The sequence below is a fragment of the Malurus melanocephalus genome, unplaced genomic scaffold (assembly GCF_030028575.1).
Source record: "Malurus melanocephalus ecotype Western Australia unplaced genomic scaffold, MMel_1.1 scaffold_57, whole genome shotgun sequence".
NCBI lineage: Eukaryota > Metazoa > Chordata > Aves > Passeriformes > Maluridae > Malurus > Malurus melanocephalus.
In genome coordinates, this window is record NW_026623289.1 from 1355947 (window position 1) to 1372310 (window position 16364).

The 16364-nt window shown below is 38.9% G+C and overlaps 1 protein-coding gene across 8 annotated transcripts in view; it reads right to left on the reverse strand.

Annotated features, from left to right (window-relative positions):
• Positions 1 to 405: 405 nt before the first annotated feature.
• MARK3 (microtubule affinity regulating kinase 3) overlaps positions 406 to 16364 on the reverse strand; it is a 60374-nt gene continuing 44415 nt past the window's right edge. The window contains exons 14-19 of one of the 8 annotated variants that reach the window (XM_057365729.1): positions 15864 to 15967; positions 11045 to 11209; positions 10060 to 10317; positions 7690 to 7716; positions 3058 to 3102; positions 406 to 957 (exon numbers count right to left, since the gene is read on the reverse strand). In XM_057365729.1, the coding sequence (XP_057221712.1) occupies positions 612 to 957; positions 3058 to 3102; positions 7690 to 7716; positions 10060 to 10317; positions 11045 to 11209; positions 15864 to 15967 (945 nt within the window). In that variant the 3' untranslated portion in view covers positions 406 to 611. The remainder of the gene's footprint in view (positions 958 to 3057; positions 3103 to 7689; positions 7717 to 10059; positions 10318 to 11044; positions 11210 to 15863; positions 15968 to 16364) is intronic. The other 7 variants (XM_057365730.1, XM_057365731.1, XM_057365734.1 and 4 more) reach the window with 7 other exon arrangements.

Genomic DNA, 16364 nt, shown 5'->3' on the forward strand with positions numbered 1-16364 from the left:
CAGTAAAAGTGAATTTTTAATTATCTCATGAGATCTACTTAGAAAACAGGACTAATAATGTTCACAACCATAAATCCAAACCCTTCACACACTTTTTTTTTCTTAACACAGCAGTGAACTGTAAACCTGCGTTTACTGGTTATCGCCTCAGTAATTTTAAATATTAACTCAAGTGTTTCCTCCTTGGCCATTTCAATTTTTAGCACCAAAATTAGCCCAAAAAGAGGTACTGGTACAGCTCRATGTTGTAAATGAATTGTTTACATATAATACTTTATATATTATACACACATACTGTACATTCACACATCCACACAAACAGGAGGCATATTTAAATGAATATATTCTGTGTCTCAATTTGTTGTCAAAGACTTAGGAGCAATGGAAATAAAGCAGAAGGGGTAATATTTTACATAGTAGGCAACTTTAATGCTGTAGTGCACTTATAAAAAAGTCCAACTCTCCCTCCCAGCTCAGCAGCTTTTTTTTTAATATCACTATTCAGAAGGATGCAGAAGTTATTGCCTAAATGTTATTCTATACATTTCCATCGGAATTCTCAAAAACACTTTAAATTGCTAACTAATTTACAACTTAACTATTTTTTCTTGTTACAGCTTTAACTCATTGGCAATTTTGGAAGCAATGTTTTTGAAAGCTATGGATGTTCCCGATATCCGCTTAAAGCGAACTCCGTTCAGGGACAGTCTTGGCAGTTTACACACCTCCATCTCCCACTGTACAAGGTTTTCCGCGTGCCCATCTCCATGGACACAGAAAAGCAAGAAACGCTCTCTTTGTTCATAGTCACAATTATTGGCATCCAGGACCTTTCGGATTTCCCTCATCATGTCATTGGGATCCATGGAGCTGGTGGTTTTCATGCTCCAGGTAAAACGCAGTGACCGAGGCTTGGCTTCCTTGTTCTCGTCCTTCTGATCCACAGCTACATTGCGGCTGAAAGACAGGAATTTCGGAGTGAGCAGGGCCAGCCCCCCTCTCCAGGGGCCACGGCAGTGAAGGCAAAGCTCCACGCACACCACCCGGGTTAGAGCAGCGCTGGGGGCTCCGGCTGCGAGCCAAGCCCCCCTCCCCCAGCTGCTGGACACACACACAGTCAGGGAAAGCTTTAGCTGCTGGGGCTGAAACCAAGGTGTGACACAACTGGCAGTCACTGGTTCAGGAGCAGGAGGGCACTGAYCTTCTGGAGGCAGAACTACCTGCAGCACCTACGACTTGATTTTAAGGCAGGCTCTGCTCAAAACTGTATTCTCGGACCACGTGGGCTGCTGAAACACCAGCTCTGTGCTAGAAGTTTCTGGAACACTCAAATAACAGCACCCTGTGACAGGAGGGTGCTCAGCCCAGGCCATGGGAGGTGCCCACTTACAGAGAAAGGGGTGAGCCCAAGCACAAAGGTGCTGGGGGTTCCTCTGCACCTCCTCCTGTGTGGCAGTGGGAGACCAAGKCCTGGGAGGGCCCATGGAGCCCCAGAGCAGCTGGCTGCAAGGAGGAAGGACAGCAGGACCAGGGTCACCCCCCTGCTGCCCAGGGTCACCATGAACTCCCCAACATGGGCTGGCTCAGCTACACTCCAGCCTTCCTGTGCTGGGATGTGTTTGAGATGATCCCTAGGGACACACCACACTGCAGGCTCTGGGGGCTGCCTTCAGAGAGGAAATGCTTTCTCCTAAATTGGTCAATAATTCATTAAATACCAACGACTGACAGAGGTCAAGTGATGAAATCTTTTGCAGCTTCAAGCACTGCAGTTAAGCGCCTCTGAGGCTGATGTGCAGGAAGAGTGCTGGAAGTCACTGTCAGACATCTCTTGAACATAGTAAAGATGGTGAGTGATAGAGTTACCATTATTGTCAGAGTTTTAAGAGATGAAGCACGAAATATTGAGGGTGTGTTTTTCAAGCCTGCAGCTTGGTTTTTCTAAGTAAAGAAGCTTCTCTTTTGGTATGGAGAAGTTAAGTTATACAGGACAACAGAAAGAAATGTTCCAGAAATTTCTAGTCTGCAATYGTTCTTCTACTTTAATTAAAATCAACAGTCATGCAGCTAAAGAATAAGGAACTACATTTGGACCTCCAGGGACAAAATATGTATTTGCTTTGTGAATATTTGTACACTGTCAGTCATCTCTTCAAATTTAGTTAAATAATACTGTCACACTCAACTATTTTCTGAAAATAGCTAACCTAACTGACCCCAAAACATGCAGTTTACGTCTCATGTTGAGCCTCCACAACAAGCCAAGCTGCTCTTTGAAATAGATGGCAATGGTTACACCACATTTTTCTTCTACYACCATTAAGCAGGCAATTATGAAAAAGTTAAATAAAAAGTGATAGCAAGGCCACAACTAAATAAATATATTTCTCAAATATAGCCTGTTTCATAATTCTCCTATTAAAATACTTCTTGTGACTGTGAGAGTCATAGGACTATGCAAYGTGATTTGCCAGATGTTGTAAAATTCATCATGCAAATTAGAGAGCATTCTGTTTCAAGATTTTAATTTATTAAGGCTGTAAAAGGACAGGGAAAATCCCAACTTTTATTCAATGCYCATTTTATTTTTGGAAGCTTTTGCTACTTGAAAACAGTTGGCAAAACCAGCAGTTTGATCATTTCTAGTATTCTTTGATATGCTGATTTTGGAAAAAGAGTATAACATGAAAAACATTAAACTATCTGTGATTTTGGAAATGAGAAATATCACTTTCAGTGGTTATTCCACAAATWTGCAGCCTCACTAGAGACCACTCATCTACACAACTACACGACAACAGCAAATTACAATSACTAAAATGCAAAAAAAAAAGCAAAAAAAACACACAAGGGAAAAGGCAACAGGAAAGATGAAAGTTTAGAACCAAGTCAGTCAGTGCTTTAATAGCTGTTTTGCAGACAAAAATGCTTCTTTGTTTAGTTCCAATGACTTACATGAAACAAAAGCTGCTGCCTGAAGCCACTATGCCACATAATTATGGGGAGAAAGGTTCAAACTCACCTAAGTAACATTTTAAACAAAAATTTTACCCTCACCTTGAGCCCTCAAATCTCCCGTTCCTCTCATATTCAGTCGGGAGCCTCAATGAAAAGAATGCAGAAGCAAAAGGAAGTGGGAAAGAGAAGACAAATCTTACACTACAATATACAATATCTGAGTAGTTGCTAAAAGATACTGCAATCATACCAAAGGTGTGTTAAAATACAAAACAACAAAGATGTAAAGAACTTGGCAGGTTAGGCCAAAGTCAGATGCAACATATTGTCAAACCAAATGGAAGTTTATAAACTAGTTTTTAAAATTTGAACAGTGTATGTTTATATATTAGATCTGTKGTACTCGCTGAATAAATCTGAAGCTCTAAAAGCAGAAAATGTGAAACTAAAGTTACAAAGCATATTGAAGTGACTGTATTACTTAGTAAGTATCTTGTAAAAGGAAAATAACTCTCAATTATTTTTAGGCTAATGTTATTTAAAAGTTTTATCTAGAATAAAGTATATATTTGAAAAAATCCTCAGAACAATTTACAGACAAGTCTGATCACTTGTGYATTTGCATGCAATTGGGATCTCAGGTGTTTAAACAATACCAAAATACATTAATGCAAAAGAAGATGAATATACATTTTAACAGAACTTTAAGGGGTAAATCCAGTATTTCTCAAGTTGTGCTAACTCCATCCTATTAATTCCCACACTGATGCATCTTCCCCTCCCCAGAACAAGCTCAAGCCTTCTGTCTTCTTGCATTGCCTAAATCTACCATTGCTGATCACTACCACCTATTTAAAGCCCAGGCTCAAGCAGAATTAGGGGGGAAATTATCTTCCTCTACCTTMTCCTTGTTGAAGGAGGATGGTTCAACATAGCAGCATTAACTCTGCTCAGAGGGATGCTGCCTGTACAACACTCTTATCCAGACTGAGGTAGTGCAAGGCATCCCTGAGTAACACGAACTGTTAGAGCAGTTTAGGTGGCAGGTGTCTAGGGACAGCAGTGTAAGACAGTAACCTTATTTTCCGACGCACAGGGATATTTATGTCAGGGTGTGTGGGGTGTTACAAGGTGTGATTTCCTCCTTTCCTTCCTTTTGAGGGTTGTGGTGAGGGATGAGTCTTGCAAGATGACTCTGACAGTCCCTGTCACAGGGGACATGGCGCTGGCACTGTGAGGGGCAGGGTGGCAGCACTGGCCACAGAGCTGGCCCAAATTCAACTCAGGTTCTACTGCAAACCTAAGAGAGTGCAAAGCTGCTCAGCTGTGAGCTGCTCGTGATGGCAGCATCCGACCAGAGCTCTGCTCTCTGAGGTACCACACAGCTCATGCTACAATGGGGACAACATCACTGACGAATGGACAGCTGCCACAAACAAAAAAAGATACAGAAAAAAATAGGAGAAAACAATTGGCAAGTCCCAGTACAAAGTGGGCAGTTATTGTAGCTATTTTCWTTAAGATCTTATACTACTTATTTATCTATGGTGGGTTTAGGAGGTGGAAAAAGATTTTTCATGTCYGTATATACAGAATCCATGAAATCAACCTCTATGACAGCTCTACAGGACCAAAAATAAGGGTGGCTGGGAACCACCACCAACTGAACAGATCCACCCCTTTCAGATGATTGTTTCACTGGGCAAAGCAACCAACAAGTTAGAAAACACTCCTTTACTGAAAAATTAAAAGTACTTGAACTGCAAAGAGCCTTCTGTGCTCCTATGAAGTGGAAGATGGCAGCTTTGTTAAGYGCTGCAAACATTTATGGATTTTTGTGGGGATTTTTGTGTTTTGTTCTGAAACTTGCTGAAGGTTGTAGAAAATGGGAGCACAACCAGTTTCCCCAACAATGAATAGCCTTGTCTGGAATCTGTCCAGAGAAGTCTGTAAGGAAAAATCCCTAATGATGTTCTGACACCCTTTTCAGTTTGAATTTATGCCAAAGTGTTCAGTTTGTAARCCACTGTACTCTAAATCTGAGAAAGGCCATTATTTACAATATCCTGCCACTTTGAAATAATAAACATTCTCTCATGGAAGTCCCTCAGAAAATCCTCACTTTGTTCAGTTTTTCCATGCATCAACGTTCCATTCATTGAGAAGGAGGAACTGCATTYAGTGACCTACAACCTCAAATGCAGCCATCATGCCAAGTTTAAGGGAGCTGTGCCAGTCTCTCAAGGTGCTCCCTCCTTTATGACAGACATAGTCATGGGCACTTCTACAGCCCAGCACTGCTGCTCTGGGAACAGCCACTTATTGTACTGCCAGGATTGTTCTGGTTGGGGTTTGTGAGCCAGATTCAGCCCTGAGGCTTCCTTACTTGCTAATACAATCTCCGCTTCTGTGCTAGTTGATGCTCTAAATTTTCTGCTTTTGCTTGTGTTTTTACATAAACTGATTTTATGGATCAAGGTGCTCCATGGTCTTGAGAATGGAACAAATACACAGAAAAGTCGTGTTCTCATTTGTCATGCCATGCCTACACATTATCTACCTTACGCTTTGTGAAGGGCTTTCACAAATCTGATTGTTTCCACACATCTGTCCCAGGTTATGCCRTGTTTCCTGTTCTTTACATCTTTGTATACTGTTTTAAAAATCCACGTAGATACATAAAAAAACTGTCTAAAAATATACTAAAACCCAACAAAAAGTGCAAGATGATAAAATAAGATCAATTTATGGAAATGGAGAAATGATGCTGCAATAAAATCCAGAACATTGAGTCATTTTTGCTGTCAGAAAAAAAAAGTTAAGACTTCCACAATAGGCAGATTGGCAGACAGTGCATAGTACAAGAGATTTTATACATATATATATACTCACACATATATATATATTTGATACCTCTGTGTACTGAGTACAGTATTAAAAATCAGCAGTTTAACAAGGAGTGACTGATTATCTACTTTTATTCAGCTCCCTAGGATTGTTGTTGTGGCACTATGTATATGTGCTACTAGGTTACTGTAGCTTTTTCAGAACAGTGAGCTCAGGTAGGATTCATAGCATATGCAGTCAGGAGAAACTGCCAAAAGCCCCAGCATGTTCASATTTTGTACCTACATACAGATCAGGTATGGAGGGACACCACACACACTTAGAATTGAAAAGGCACACTCTGGTCCTGTGTAGGTGGTGCAAGACTTTGCAAATTTCTTATTCAAAATGATACATTTGTGGAAGCTGTAGCAGTTCTTTCCACAATGGTCTAAGACTCCTGGCCTCAAGTCAAAGGCAATTTTTTTTTTAAATTGCCTAAAAATTACCCAAAGTCTCAAATTTAAACAGTAGCTCTCTTGTTTTAAGCTGTACTCATATTAGCATTTTCCCATCCTTCTTCAGAGCAAATGGAGAMGCATTTAGCTATGGAGGGGTGCAGAGATCACAATCCTTTGTTTTAGGAGTGGTCTGCATCCCACAGCTCATGATGCACGATGGGTTAAAGCCACTGCCACTGCTGACCACCACTGGTTTCTTTCCTTAACTAAGTTGTTGCATTTTCTCAAGTCAGCTGTGACAATGCCAGCYGAGCCAACCAACACCAGCTCCAAACACGGACATGTTTGGAAGAGCAGTGATTATTATCACCATGGCATGGAATTCACTCAGTTGATCGGGCAGGGTACCTTCAGCCTCACACTGTACATAATAAATCTACACTCAGGCAGCAATTTACATATCTCAGGACTCCCTAATCTAAGCACTTCCTTGAAATGGTCTGACTAACTTCAAATTGCAGTCACATGCACGGCCTTGTATTCTGAAAGTTAAAACAGATGTCTGGGTTTTGGCCCCATCTGCCTCGTTTTGATCAGTAGTAGGAAATTGGAAGCACCACCCTTTAAGAAGTTCCAAGAYAGGGTACAACTGAACAGGCTATTACAAGACTCTACTGGAAAATTTACCTGAACATCAAAATTGTATAAGCGATTTTCATGAATCATGGTGGATTAATAAGATATATAGCAGCTTGATTCATCCCCAGATTGCAAAACTAAATTCAATCCTTTAGCCTGAAATGTGAATCAGATTTCTGAGCTTTTCCCTTTCGTTAATAAATTTGCATAAATGTTGTACTTTTTGTTTATAACTGAAATGCTCTATCTGCACTTCAGCATCAATTCACTTCAAAAAATGCATCCCTTTTCAAAATAAATACACAGCTATTGAATCTTCATTCAATCTTCCACACAAAACTGTTCAACTCAACTGTGCTCAGCTGCAGGTAATACTTCAAACCTTTTTTCCTCTTAAATATCACAAAACAGAGAGATAATATAAATTTAACATCACTTACCTTTATTTGCTTGTAACCTTATGTTTTGTTTACACTTTCATCATTGTTATCAAACACCTCATTCTTCAAACATAAGCATGCTAAGTGTATTAGTACAGAGAACAGAATTACTTTGGCACTACCAACTCTATCAAAGAAAGAAGAATTCACAAGGCATGCTTAGCATCTTGTTATATAACATAGATGGTGCCACAGATTCTTAGGTATCATCATGAGTTAATGGATTTATTCTATGCTTTCCTCTGAAGAAAGAAAGTATTTAGTTCTCAGCAGGAAGTTTAGTTTTCAGAAAACCAAGGCTAGAAAAGCCAAATCTGTTGTTAATTGCAGGAGCCACTTTTTTTTTAAATATAAATAGATCCTACCTTTTGATAAACCTGAATGACATGTTTCTAAAAGAAATTAAGCCAAAATAATAATTAACAAAAATTTTTGTACAAAATAAATCGAAAAAGGCATTTAGAGCGAAACATGCAAAAAKATCTCATTTTAAATGCACAATTAAATTACACTTCAATACATTCTCAGTTTAGGCAGATGATTAAGGGTCTGAAGAGTCAAACTCTTGGCACCGCTACTTTCAAATTTTTCAGGGAAATATATCACCAGTATTTATTAYGAATTAAAATATGTACTGGTGTCAAAACACTTTAAAATTCAAAATCTCCAAGGTCAGGAAAAAATATGCTTGGATTTTCTTCATATATTTCCCATAGAAAGCAGAAATCAGTAACTCTAATTATATCTTGAGTATCTTCAGAGTTAGRCTTCTTCCTTTCTTCATAACATTAGGTCAGCCATGTTGTACCAAAAACTGCCTTAAATATTTAGCTATTTTAGTGGCAGAAGCTGTAACAATTGCCTACACCAGAACATCAGCAGTTCATAACCAAGATTTCTGATTCCCCATAGAGAGTACTATTGTAAATTAACAAGTTTTAAGGTTTTAAAAGCTTATTTAACAGGAAGAAACACAACCAGGTCCTTCAGTGGCACTATCCACTTCCTCAGTAGTTTGTACAGCACTGAATGTAACAGAGTCCCAACTGCAAGAGATCCTCCAAGTGCAAACTAATAATCTGTAACTGTGCTATTGTGTTACAACTGCATGTTTTTTTAATAAAGACCAGATGGAATTTAAACTATGGTCAAAAGTTGTGGGGAAAAACTTCTTCAAGAAAACCACACTGCACTGCAAAAGTTGAAACTCTGAGGTAATGATAGAAGTTTCAATGMTGCCTAAACAACTGAGTGAAAAGTTTGCATGTTCACAGTTTGAGTGTCCACATTTGGAACATCAAATGGAAAATTAAGTACAGATATTACAAACAAAAGTACAGAAAGAAAGAAGTGCCAAAAGGATGTGGCTGATTAAGACTTCATTTGACWTAAGGCAGATGGCTTAACACTTAAAAAATACTCAAATTAAACTTCTCTTTCTCTCAACATAAAATGTAGGGGAAAAAGCCCAAACCAAATTTCCTACTGCACACTATTTCCCAGGGAAGTGTTACCTGGCAGAGAACTGAGCAAATTAAAACACTTCTCAAAGGCTAGACTGTCTTGCTTTTGGTTTGCATGGAAGCAACTTCTACATTTTTAAAGAAATTCACTCTCTAAACTGAAATCAGCCATTTGTGAAAAACTGGAATCTGGCTTAGCATTATTTTGTAGGAATGGGAGACTACAAAGAGGATACTGAGAGGGAGCCATCTATAGTCATAAAACAGACAGGAAGGAAATGGCTTGCTGCTGACGTCRTATAAGCTTAAAACAAAAGCTAACAGGCCAGGATCAGAATGATCTTGTCCAAAAAACTTTACCTGATAAGGAGTGTACAAAAGCCTGCTGASTATCTTAAAGCAAAGACAAATAAGCCCTCGATTCTGCAAACACAAGTTRTGGAGATCACTGGTCTGAAGTATGCGGTATGGGAACTGACAGGTTTTAAATACAGAAGGGAAAAAATGTGGTTTTCAATGTTAGGGTTTGCAGCAACTAATCTAAATCATAGATAGATTTGAAAGTCCAATTAGATTAAGTGCAGGAGCAACACCTGCTGAAGCCTGAAGGCTTTGGTTAGACCTCCACACCAAACACAGAGTCTGCACATGAACTAAAGGCCAAAACAGGAATAAGTTTCTTAAGATTTGACCAGACTCCTGACTAGACTGAAACCCTAACACTGCCATTATTTTAAGATGRCCTGTGGCAGCGCTACTGCCAACAGAAGTTTGTGTCTCCTGCCCCTACACTTTCACCTGTAGTATTTCTATTTCTGTGTTGCCAGCAAGGTTATGCTGGAAACACTGATGGACTAAATGACTAGGAAATACAACCTAAGCTTCTAATGCTACATSAAATAGCTAGACTGGGATCCTAGTTTATGCCACCTACTGATGGACCACACAGCCACTGAGCATCTTTTCGACTGAGCTGAAATGTTTCATCTCTGCAGCATTCGTACTCCAGACATAAGGCTGAAGAGCACAGAAGAAACAGATCAAACTGTCTCACCTTTAATCCCATTTGATTCAACTCTTAAAACCAAATTGCTTTTGTGACCAAAATAGAACTACAAAAAAATCATAAGCAACTACATTTTAAATAGCAGAACTTAATCCATTAATCAGTGAAGGTATACAAAACCACCTGTAGCAATGAGCTACAAGGTATTTCTACTATAAAAAGGAAAAAACCCCCGAAACATTGCATTAGCATTTTAAAAGGCTTACCTTCTTGTTAGTTTTGAAGTTAGTTTACTGAAGAGGTTAGTGGAGCCCCGGGTGCGGGTCTGCGAGAGCGGCGTTGCCTCGTGGGACAGGCTGGGCGAGGCGGGCGGGCCGTTGTAGGTGGCGGTGCGGCGCTCGCGGAGCTGCCCGTGGAACGTGCTCCGGCTGGCCGTTCCTCTGGGGAAACGAATACGGTCAGGGGTGGTCGCACTGCTAATGCTGTGAGTTGAAGCAACGGGAGTTCTCTGATCGGGAATAGCGCTAGGGCAGAAAACAAACAAAAAAACAACGCTAGAACGCCTTCACACAGGTGCTGCGGCTCAGCAGGAAACACAAAACACTACGTTCTAMAGTAAAGCATAAGCAGACACTTTTATATAGGCCAGGGTTGGAAATACCAACATTATTACAGCACTGTATGGAATCAAAACTTGTAAGAAGTTAGGATTAAGAGGCTGCCGAAACAGAAACCTACATAGGCAGAAAAGTGCAACAGGAGTATCCTGGAAAAGACCAGATAAACCAGGCCTACAACGTTTCATTGAGAAGACTGATAAAAGAATAGACCGGTAAAGTTTCCTCCCAGGAAAGAGAATAGGTAACTTTAATGTCTCTCCCTCCACGTTCTATACATACATCTTTGAAAGTCTTGCTAATTTGAAAGTATCCTACACAAAATTCTCTACAAGCGAACCGCTCCAAGTAGCGAAGTCCTTCAGGATACACAGTTTAAGTCTCCCACAAACTTTGACAATAGGGAATGTCCAATACTCCTAACAATAGGAAAAAAATTAAGGTTCACTATTGCAGGATTATGTCACAGACAGCCTGACACACCACAAGACAAATGTAAACAAGACTAAAAAAAATGAAGAAACACACATCTTGTGGGCAAAATATACTAGAACAATCTAGGACTAAAATTCCACAGCACAAAGTTAAGAAGCAGTGGGTATAAGTTAGTGTCACAACGATTTCTGGTTCTTACATAGGCCTGAAGTTATCTGCGCCATTGTCTATTGGAGGCAACATCATCTTCGTGTGCACAGAGGCTGACATGGACATCGACTTCTGATGTCGCAGCCGAACACTGGAGAAGGATGTGGTACAAACTGAAGCAGGGCTAGCTGCGTAAGCGAACATTTCTGTCAGGCTGCGAGGGGGTTTGGGTTCAGGCAGAGGCAGAAAGAAGAGCATGATGGACCAACAACAAACTACTGCATAGAAAAAAAAAGCAAACTTTTCCTTCTATTAACTGGTTTATCAAAGAACACGAACTCTAATAGCCCTCCTCTTCTATGCAAACAGCAGTAACTRGCCTACACTCCCCTTAAAAAGCATCCTTACTTTACATGGCACTGGACATCTATGAARTGACCATGCTCTTACCATCAGCATTAGATTGCAGTGATACCCTCCTTGATGTACAGAACCTGAATAACTCAGAATTCTGTCCCAAAGCACTAAGATAAAGCACTGATATAACTTGTATTGCTCTTAACATTAAACAATGCATTAAAACCCCCACCAAATGCACTTTCTGAAACACACGTGATAGCTCCATTACTACAWCAGAATCCTTTGTTTTCACAATCTATCTGTGTTAAAAGAAATTAGTAAAAGTTGGGCGAGCTGTCATATCTGTCAAATCTACATCACATAACTGAGGACTTCACAGATACAAYTGAAACTGAAAATAATCATGATCTGTAACAACTCCAGAGAGGCCAAAAGAAAAAGGCTGCTAATAATGAACCTGTAAGTGTAGTAGGTAATGAACACACTTGCTGTTCTGTTAAGGGAGAGGAATGACTGTTGAAGAGCATCTTRTATTGCTTGACCATGAACATTAAATTCTCCCAATTACCATTCAGGCTTTGCAGGAAAGTATAGAGCAATATCCTAGCAGAATCGCCTGTAAGCTCCTAGCTGTATAATATGTGCAAATAGGAGCATTAAATTTATTTGTTTATTTAGGCTAAAATACTCTTTGCAGCCTTCACATTATCTAGTAGTGATAAGAATAGGAGAAAAGTGATTAGTCACAAATGTTTTGGGCCCTTCAGACTACGCCACCATTTAATTCATCTGAAGTTTGCTTTAAAAGGTAATTCAGAAATATTGCTCTAGGTTAAGAAATCAGTAATTCTCAGTGACAGTTTCATGACACTGCATGTTCACCTCCAAGTTACCTCATGGTTACATACATCAACTCAAGTCCTGTTACTGAAYTCTAATACATCAGGGTTTTACAGAGGAGAATGCTAATGCAGCTTCAAGTGTCAGCTCACTCACTTCTCCCAAAGCATCAGCACAAAACATCACACAGCTCAGACATCTGAACTGCTGGCTAAAATAGTTAGCAAAATGTACTTRGCTTTGGTTTGTTTTTAACTTTTCAGGATATGAAAAAACTTCATCTGAGTCACACATGCATCTCAACAATRCTGAATCCATCAGGATGACAACTATAAGCACCACTTACAATGAAGCCTTTGACACTTACACCATGGCCCAGCATTTACATTACCCCAGGGTATTCAGAAATTGTAAGAAAATGAACRTTCATCTCAAAACTAATACCCTGAAGTCAAGTAATTGGTCACAAGCCTCTCAAGCTCTTCTAGTTCCTTTCCTCTGCATTTGTTGTAAAACATAAAAAATCTAGTTTTACAACACAAGACCCAAGTTTCATTTAATCACCTGCCTCCAAAGATGTGACATCTAAAGGTGTCAATAAAGGACCTTCTCTTCCTCTGATGCTTTGCTAGAAATCAGCTTCCTTGGATTTCTAGCCTGAGAACACAGAACAGTGAACTAACAGTCACCAATTAGTGCCAAGGCTTATTAAAAATCTGAAGCTGTTGTAAATCATTTGTGTTACAAATGATTTAAAGCAATTGCCAATCATTATGAAGAGTGTTTCATGAGTCCCCAAGTGCGTTAATTAATGCTCAGGCTTTGGAGGGAAGCCAACAGAGTTGTCTCCAGCAGAATGGCTGTGTCAGCCACACAATGTGTTAAAGCAAAGATGGGAGACTTACAAATCTTTGCTTCTACCAGGCTGGCATGGGTTTTCAAGACTATTTTCTACAACATCAGGTCTACTGACTATTGATTCTTTAAAGTTTGCATACTTTCAGAAATAGTGCCTTCTCAGGATTCAATATACAAGATAAAAACGGAACAAGCAATGTTTTGACCCTTTCTCTACAGAAAAAATAGAGATTTTAAATGTATGCATCTTGCCTTTTGGGGTAAGTTTCCCAGGTTTTCACTGGGTCACAGTCAGTTTTTGACTGGGTATGGAAAACTTAAAATCCAATCTGGAACAAATACTTTACAGCAATTACTCCTGCCTGTAACATTTGGCAACAACAGACATTTCAAAAGCACAGAAGTAATTTTTAACGAAACCTTGTATACRTACAAAGCCTAGGTTCAACTTCAGMTCTTGCTTCACAGAAGAAAAAAAAGAACAAGTTTCTAGGGTAAACTTTCTGCCAAGCTGAGAGTACAATACCATTAGWGATTAATTCTGAAGAGTCAGCCCCATCAATAGCCATGTTGATTTTTCCTGCATTAAAGGTCCCTGCATTTCATGTGACCAGTCAATGCTTTACCCAGTTAYGGCAACAAAATACATTCAGATGTAAATTCTGAATTCTGTGCCAAATCACAGTAATTCTGAAATGGTGCCAAAATGAATATGGCAGTTTAGTATTGAAGGGTTTCAGACAATGACATGTCTCCAACTGTAATACAATTAGCMATTCATTCTCATTACCCTTCCTCTTTTTGACCATCTATAAAGAGTAATGGACATCGTAATCAAAAAACACATGATAAAAGCTATAAAGATATTTTTTACCTCACTGTGGAAATACAATTCCTCAGACATTTCAAAYGACCCAAATAAGGCTAATTTGTAGAAAATGTAAATTACGTTTTAAATATCGTATCAACAATAAAAGGTAAATTACACACGGATAACCAATTGAATATAAAATACAACTAACATAGCAGCCAAGGTCTACTCAATCTTAACTTTGAGATGAAGGTCTATATGTGACAAACCACAAAAACATCAGTTTGCTGAGAAACTCAAAGCTGAGGAAAAAAAATTACTTCAAAAGATAGCTCCTTATGAGTATGAAGTTACTCCCAAATTAAGGGAATATCTAAATCTCAAGCATTCCTAGTAAACAATACCTAAGAGTTTTTAAAAGTGTAATAAAGAAATTGTAGACAAGATATTGCAAAAATACTAGCTTAAGGATGAACAATATTTGTATTAAACCAAATAATCAAAAAAATTAAAAAATATCAAAACTATTATTAACAGAAAAAAATTTTTTTCAAAGATAGTTGGAAAAGAAAAAAGCAATTAACATATCAAATCAGAGAAAGGATAGTGAGCTTTAACCTCCACAGCTTGGTAACTTCAACAAGGAATAACCAATGAAGACTGAGACAGAGAGGCTAAGAGACAGTACCAAATAGCTGTGCTGACTTCACAATTCAGGTGACTGCAGGCCCAGCTGGCCAACTACACTTTTGACAGTCTTTAAAGTTATACTTGACTCTTTCCTGATACACTTTACATTTGCAGAAAGCTAGCAGGAAGAGACAGGGCCAAAATCATGTTCTTTATCCCTCTAGGCTTCAGGAATCAGACAGGGAACAGACAGGCTTTCCATTTAACATCACAACTTTTCCACTCTTCTTCATTAACTGGCAAAAGGAAGGGGAAAAATTTTGTGCAAAAAATGGCAGATTGTCTGCCAACTTCAACACAAGCGAGAAAACCAGTATTTTCCTCCCACCCTTTACAAAATATCATAAAATTAGGAAGAGGTGGAGAAAATTGTGAAGAGCAGGAGAGATGTACACATTCCTTTAAGTACCAGATATCTGGGTGCTCTCCTGGCAAGGGATAACTATTTGTTACCAGCTCTTGAGACAACAGTAAAATTCTCAGAAGGGTTGGAACTTAAAATACCTCAGCCAGCCAAAAAATCTGGTGGGATTTCTAAACTGCTACTCTATACCTGATACCTATGTTCACCATTACATTATTTCTGACAGCTCTTCTCAGTCTTCACAGGATGGCAGTAGATGTGACCACAATGCCAACATATGAAGTGGTTAGCTCCAGTTCCACTGTGTGCTCTAGTCAGGCTTTCATTCAGTAATGTAAGMAGACATTTGTTATTTCTCTGTTTTCACTCAGAATATAGAGATGCCCTGAGGAGGGAAGCAGCTGAGTTCTGTRAATCCTGGGAAACAATTAGACTGCCAGAGTATCAGCAAGGAACACTTGTAGTCCAACACAATGGACTATCACTATTTCATGTTTGCTCAGAAAAAACTACCTTCCCCCTGAGACTTTGCAGCAAAAATGGTATCTCAAATAATCCCAATGAAGCAGAGTTTAGAGTGAAATGCAAAAAGAGAATGGTTCAGGAGAGATGGACTTTGTAGTCTGACACTAAACAAGGCTCTTCTGCAAGTGTGTGCTGTTTGGCCACAGGAGTTCACAACAGATTTAAGACGAAGGCTGCTACAAATACTTCATGCATTTAACCAAAATYAGAAACTTCCTTTTACATTCTAAAGACTATAAAATTAAAGAGAGGAAAAAACCCAAACCCCAACATACTTACAGGTGATCCATAACCAAAGACCCGTACTCACCTTTCATTAAGAATTACATTAGAATATTACTGATTTTTAAATCAGGCATTACAATTTTTTTGGAAAGGTGAAGACAAGGGACATACACCATAGGAAGACATTTCATATACCTGTTCTCCTTGCCATTTTGTATCACTGAATGCCTATCAGCAGTGGTTCTTTCACTACAAACATAKGTGTTGCGCCGTGTCATTGCTCCAGGGGTAGTATTATTCTACAATTAAAAAACATAGGCTTGTTATTCCCCACAAAAGGCTTTTCTGAGATAAGTCTGCATATAATTGAAGGCTTTTCAATTAATGCTAGTTCTACACAGTTCTAAAACTTACAATAATTACGTAACTTCATATACAAACTCCATCTAGTATTTTTAAGGAATAATGCAATCAGAAAAAAAAATTCTAACAAGTTGTTCTTGTAATTCATATTGATGGCTCAAAATCAATATTCCTTWAAGTTTTTAATTACTAATGCACTGAATTACAAATTCTCAGCATATTAGCACTCTTCTACATCTGGATAGCCTATGTCTCTATAGCCTATTTTTGAAATACTTTACCACTTGTAGCTTGGAGAATTTTCCTTTACTTTAAAATCATACCCTTAAACAA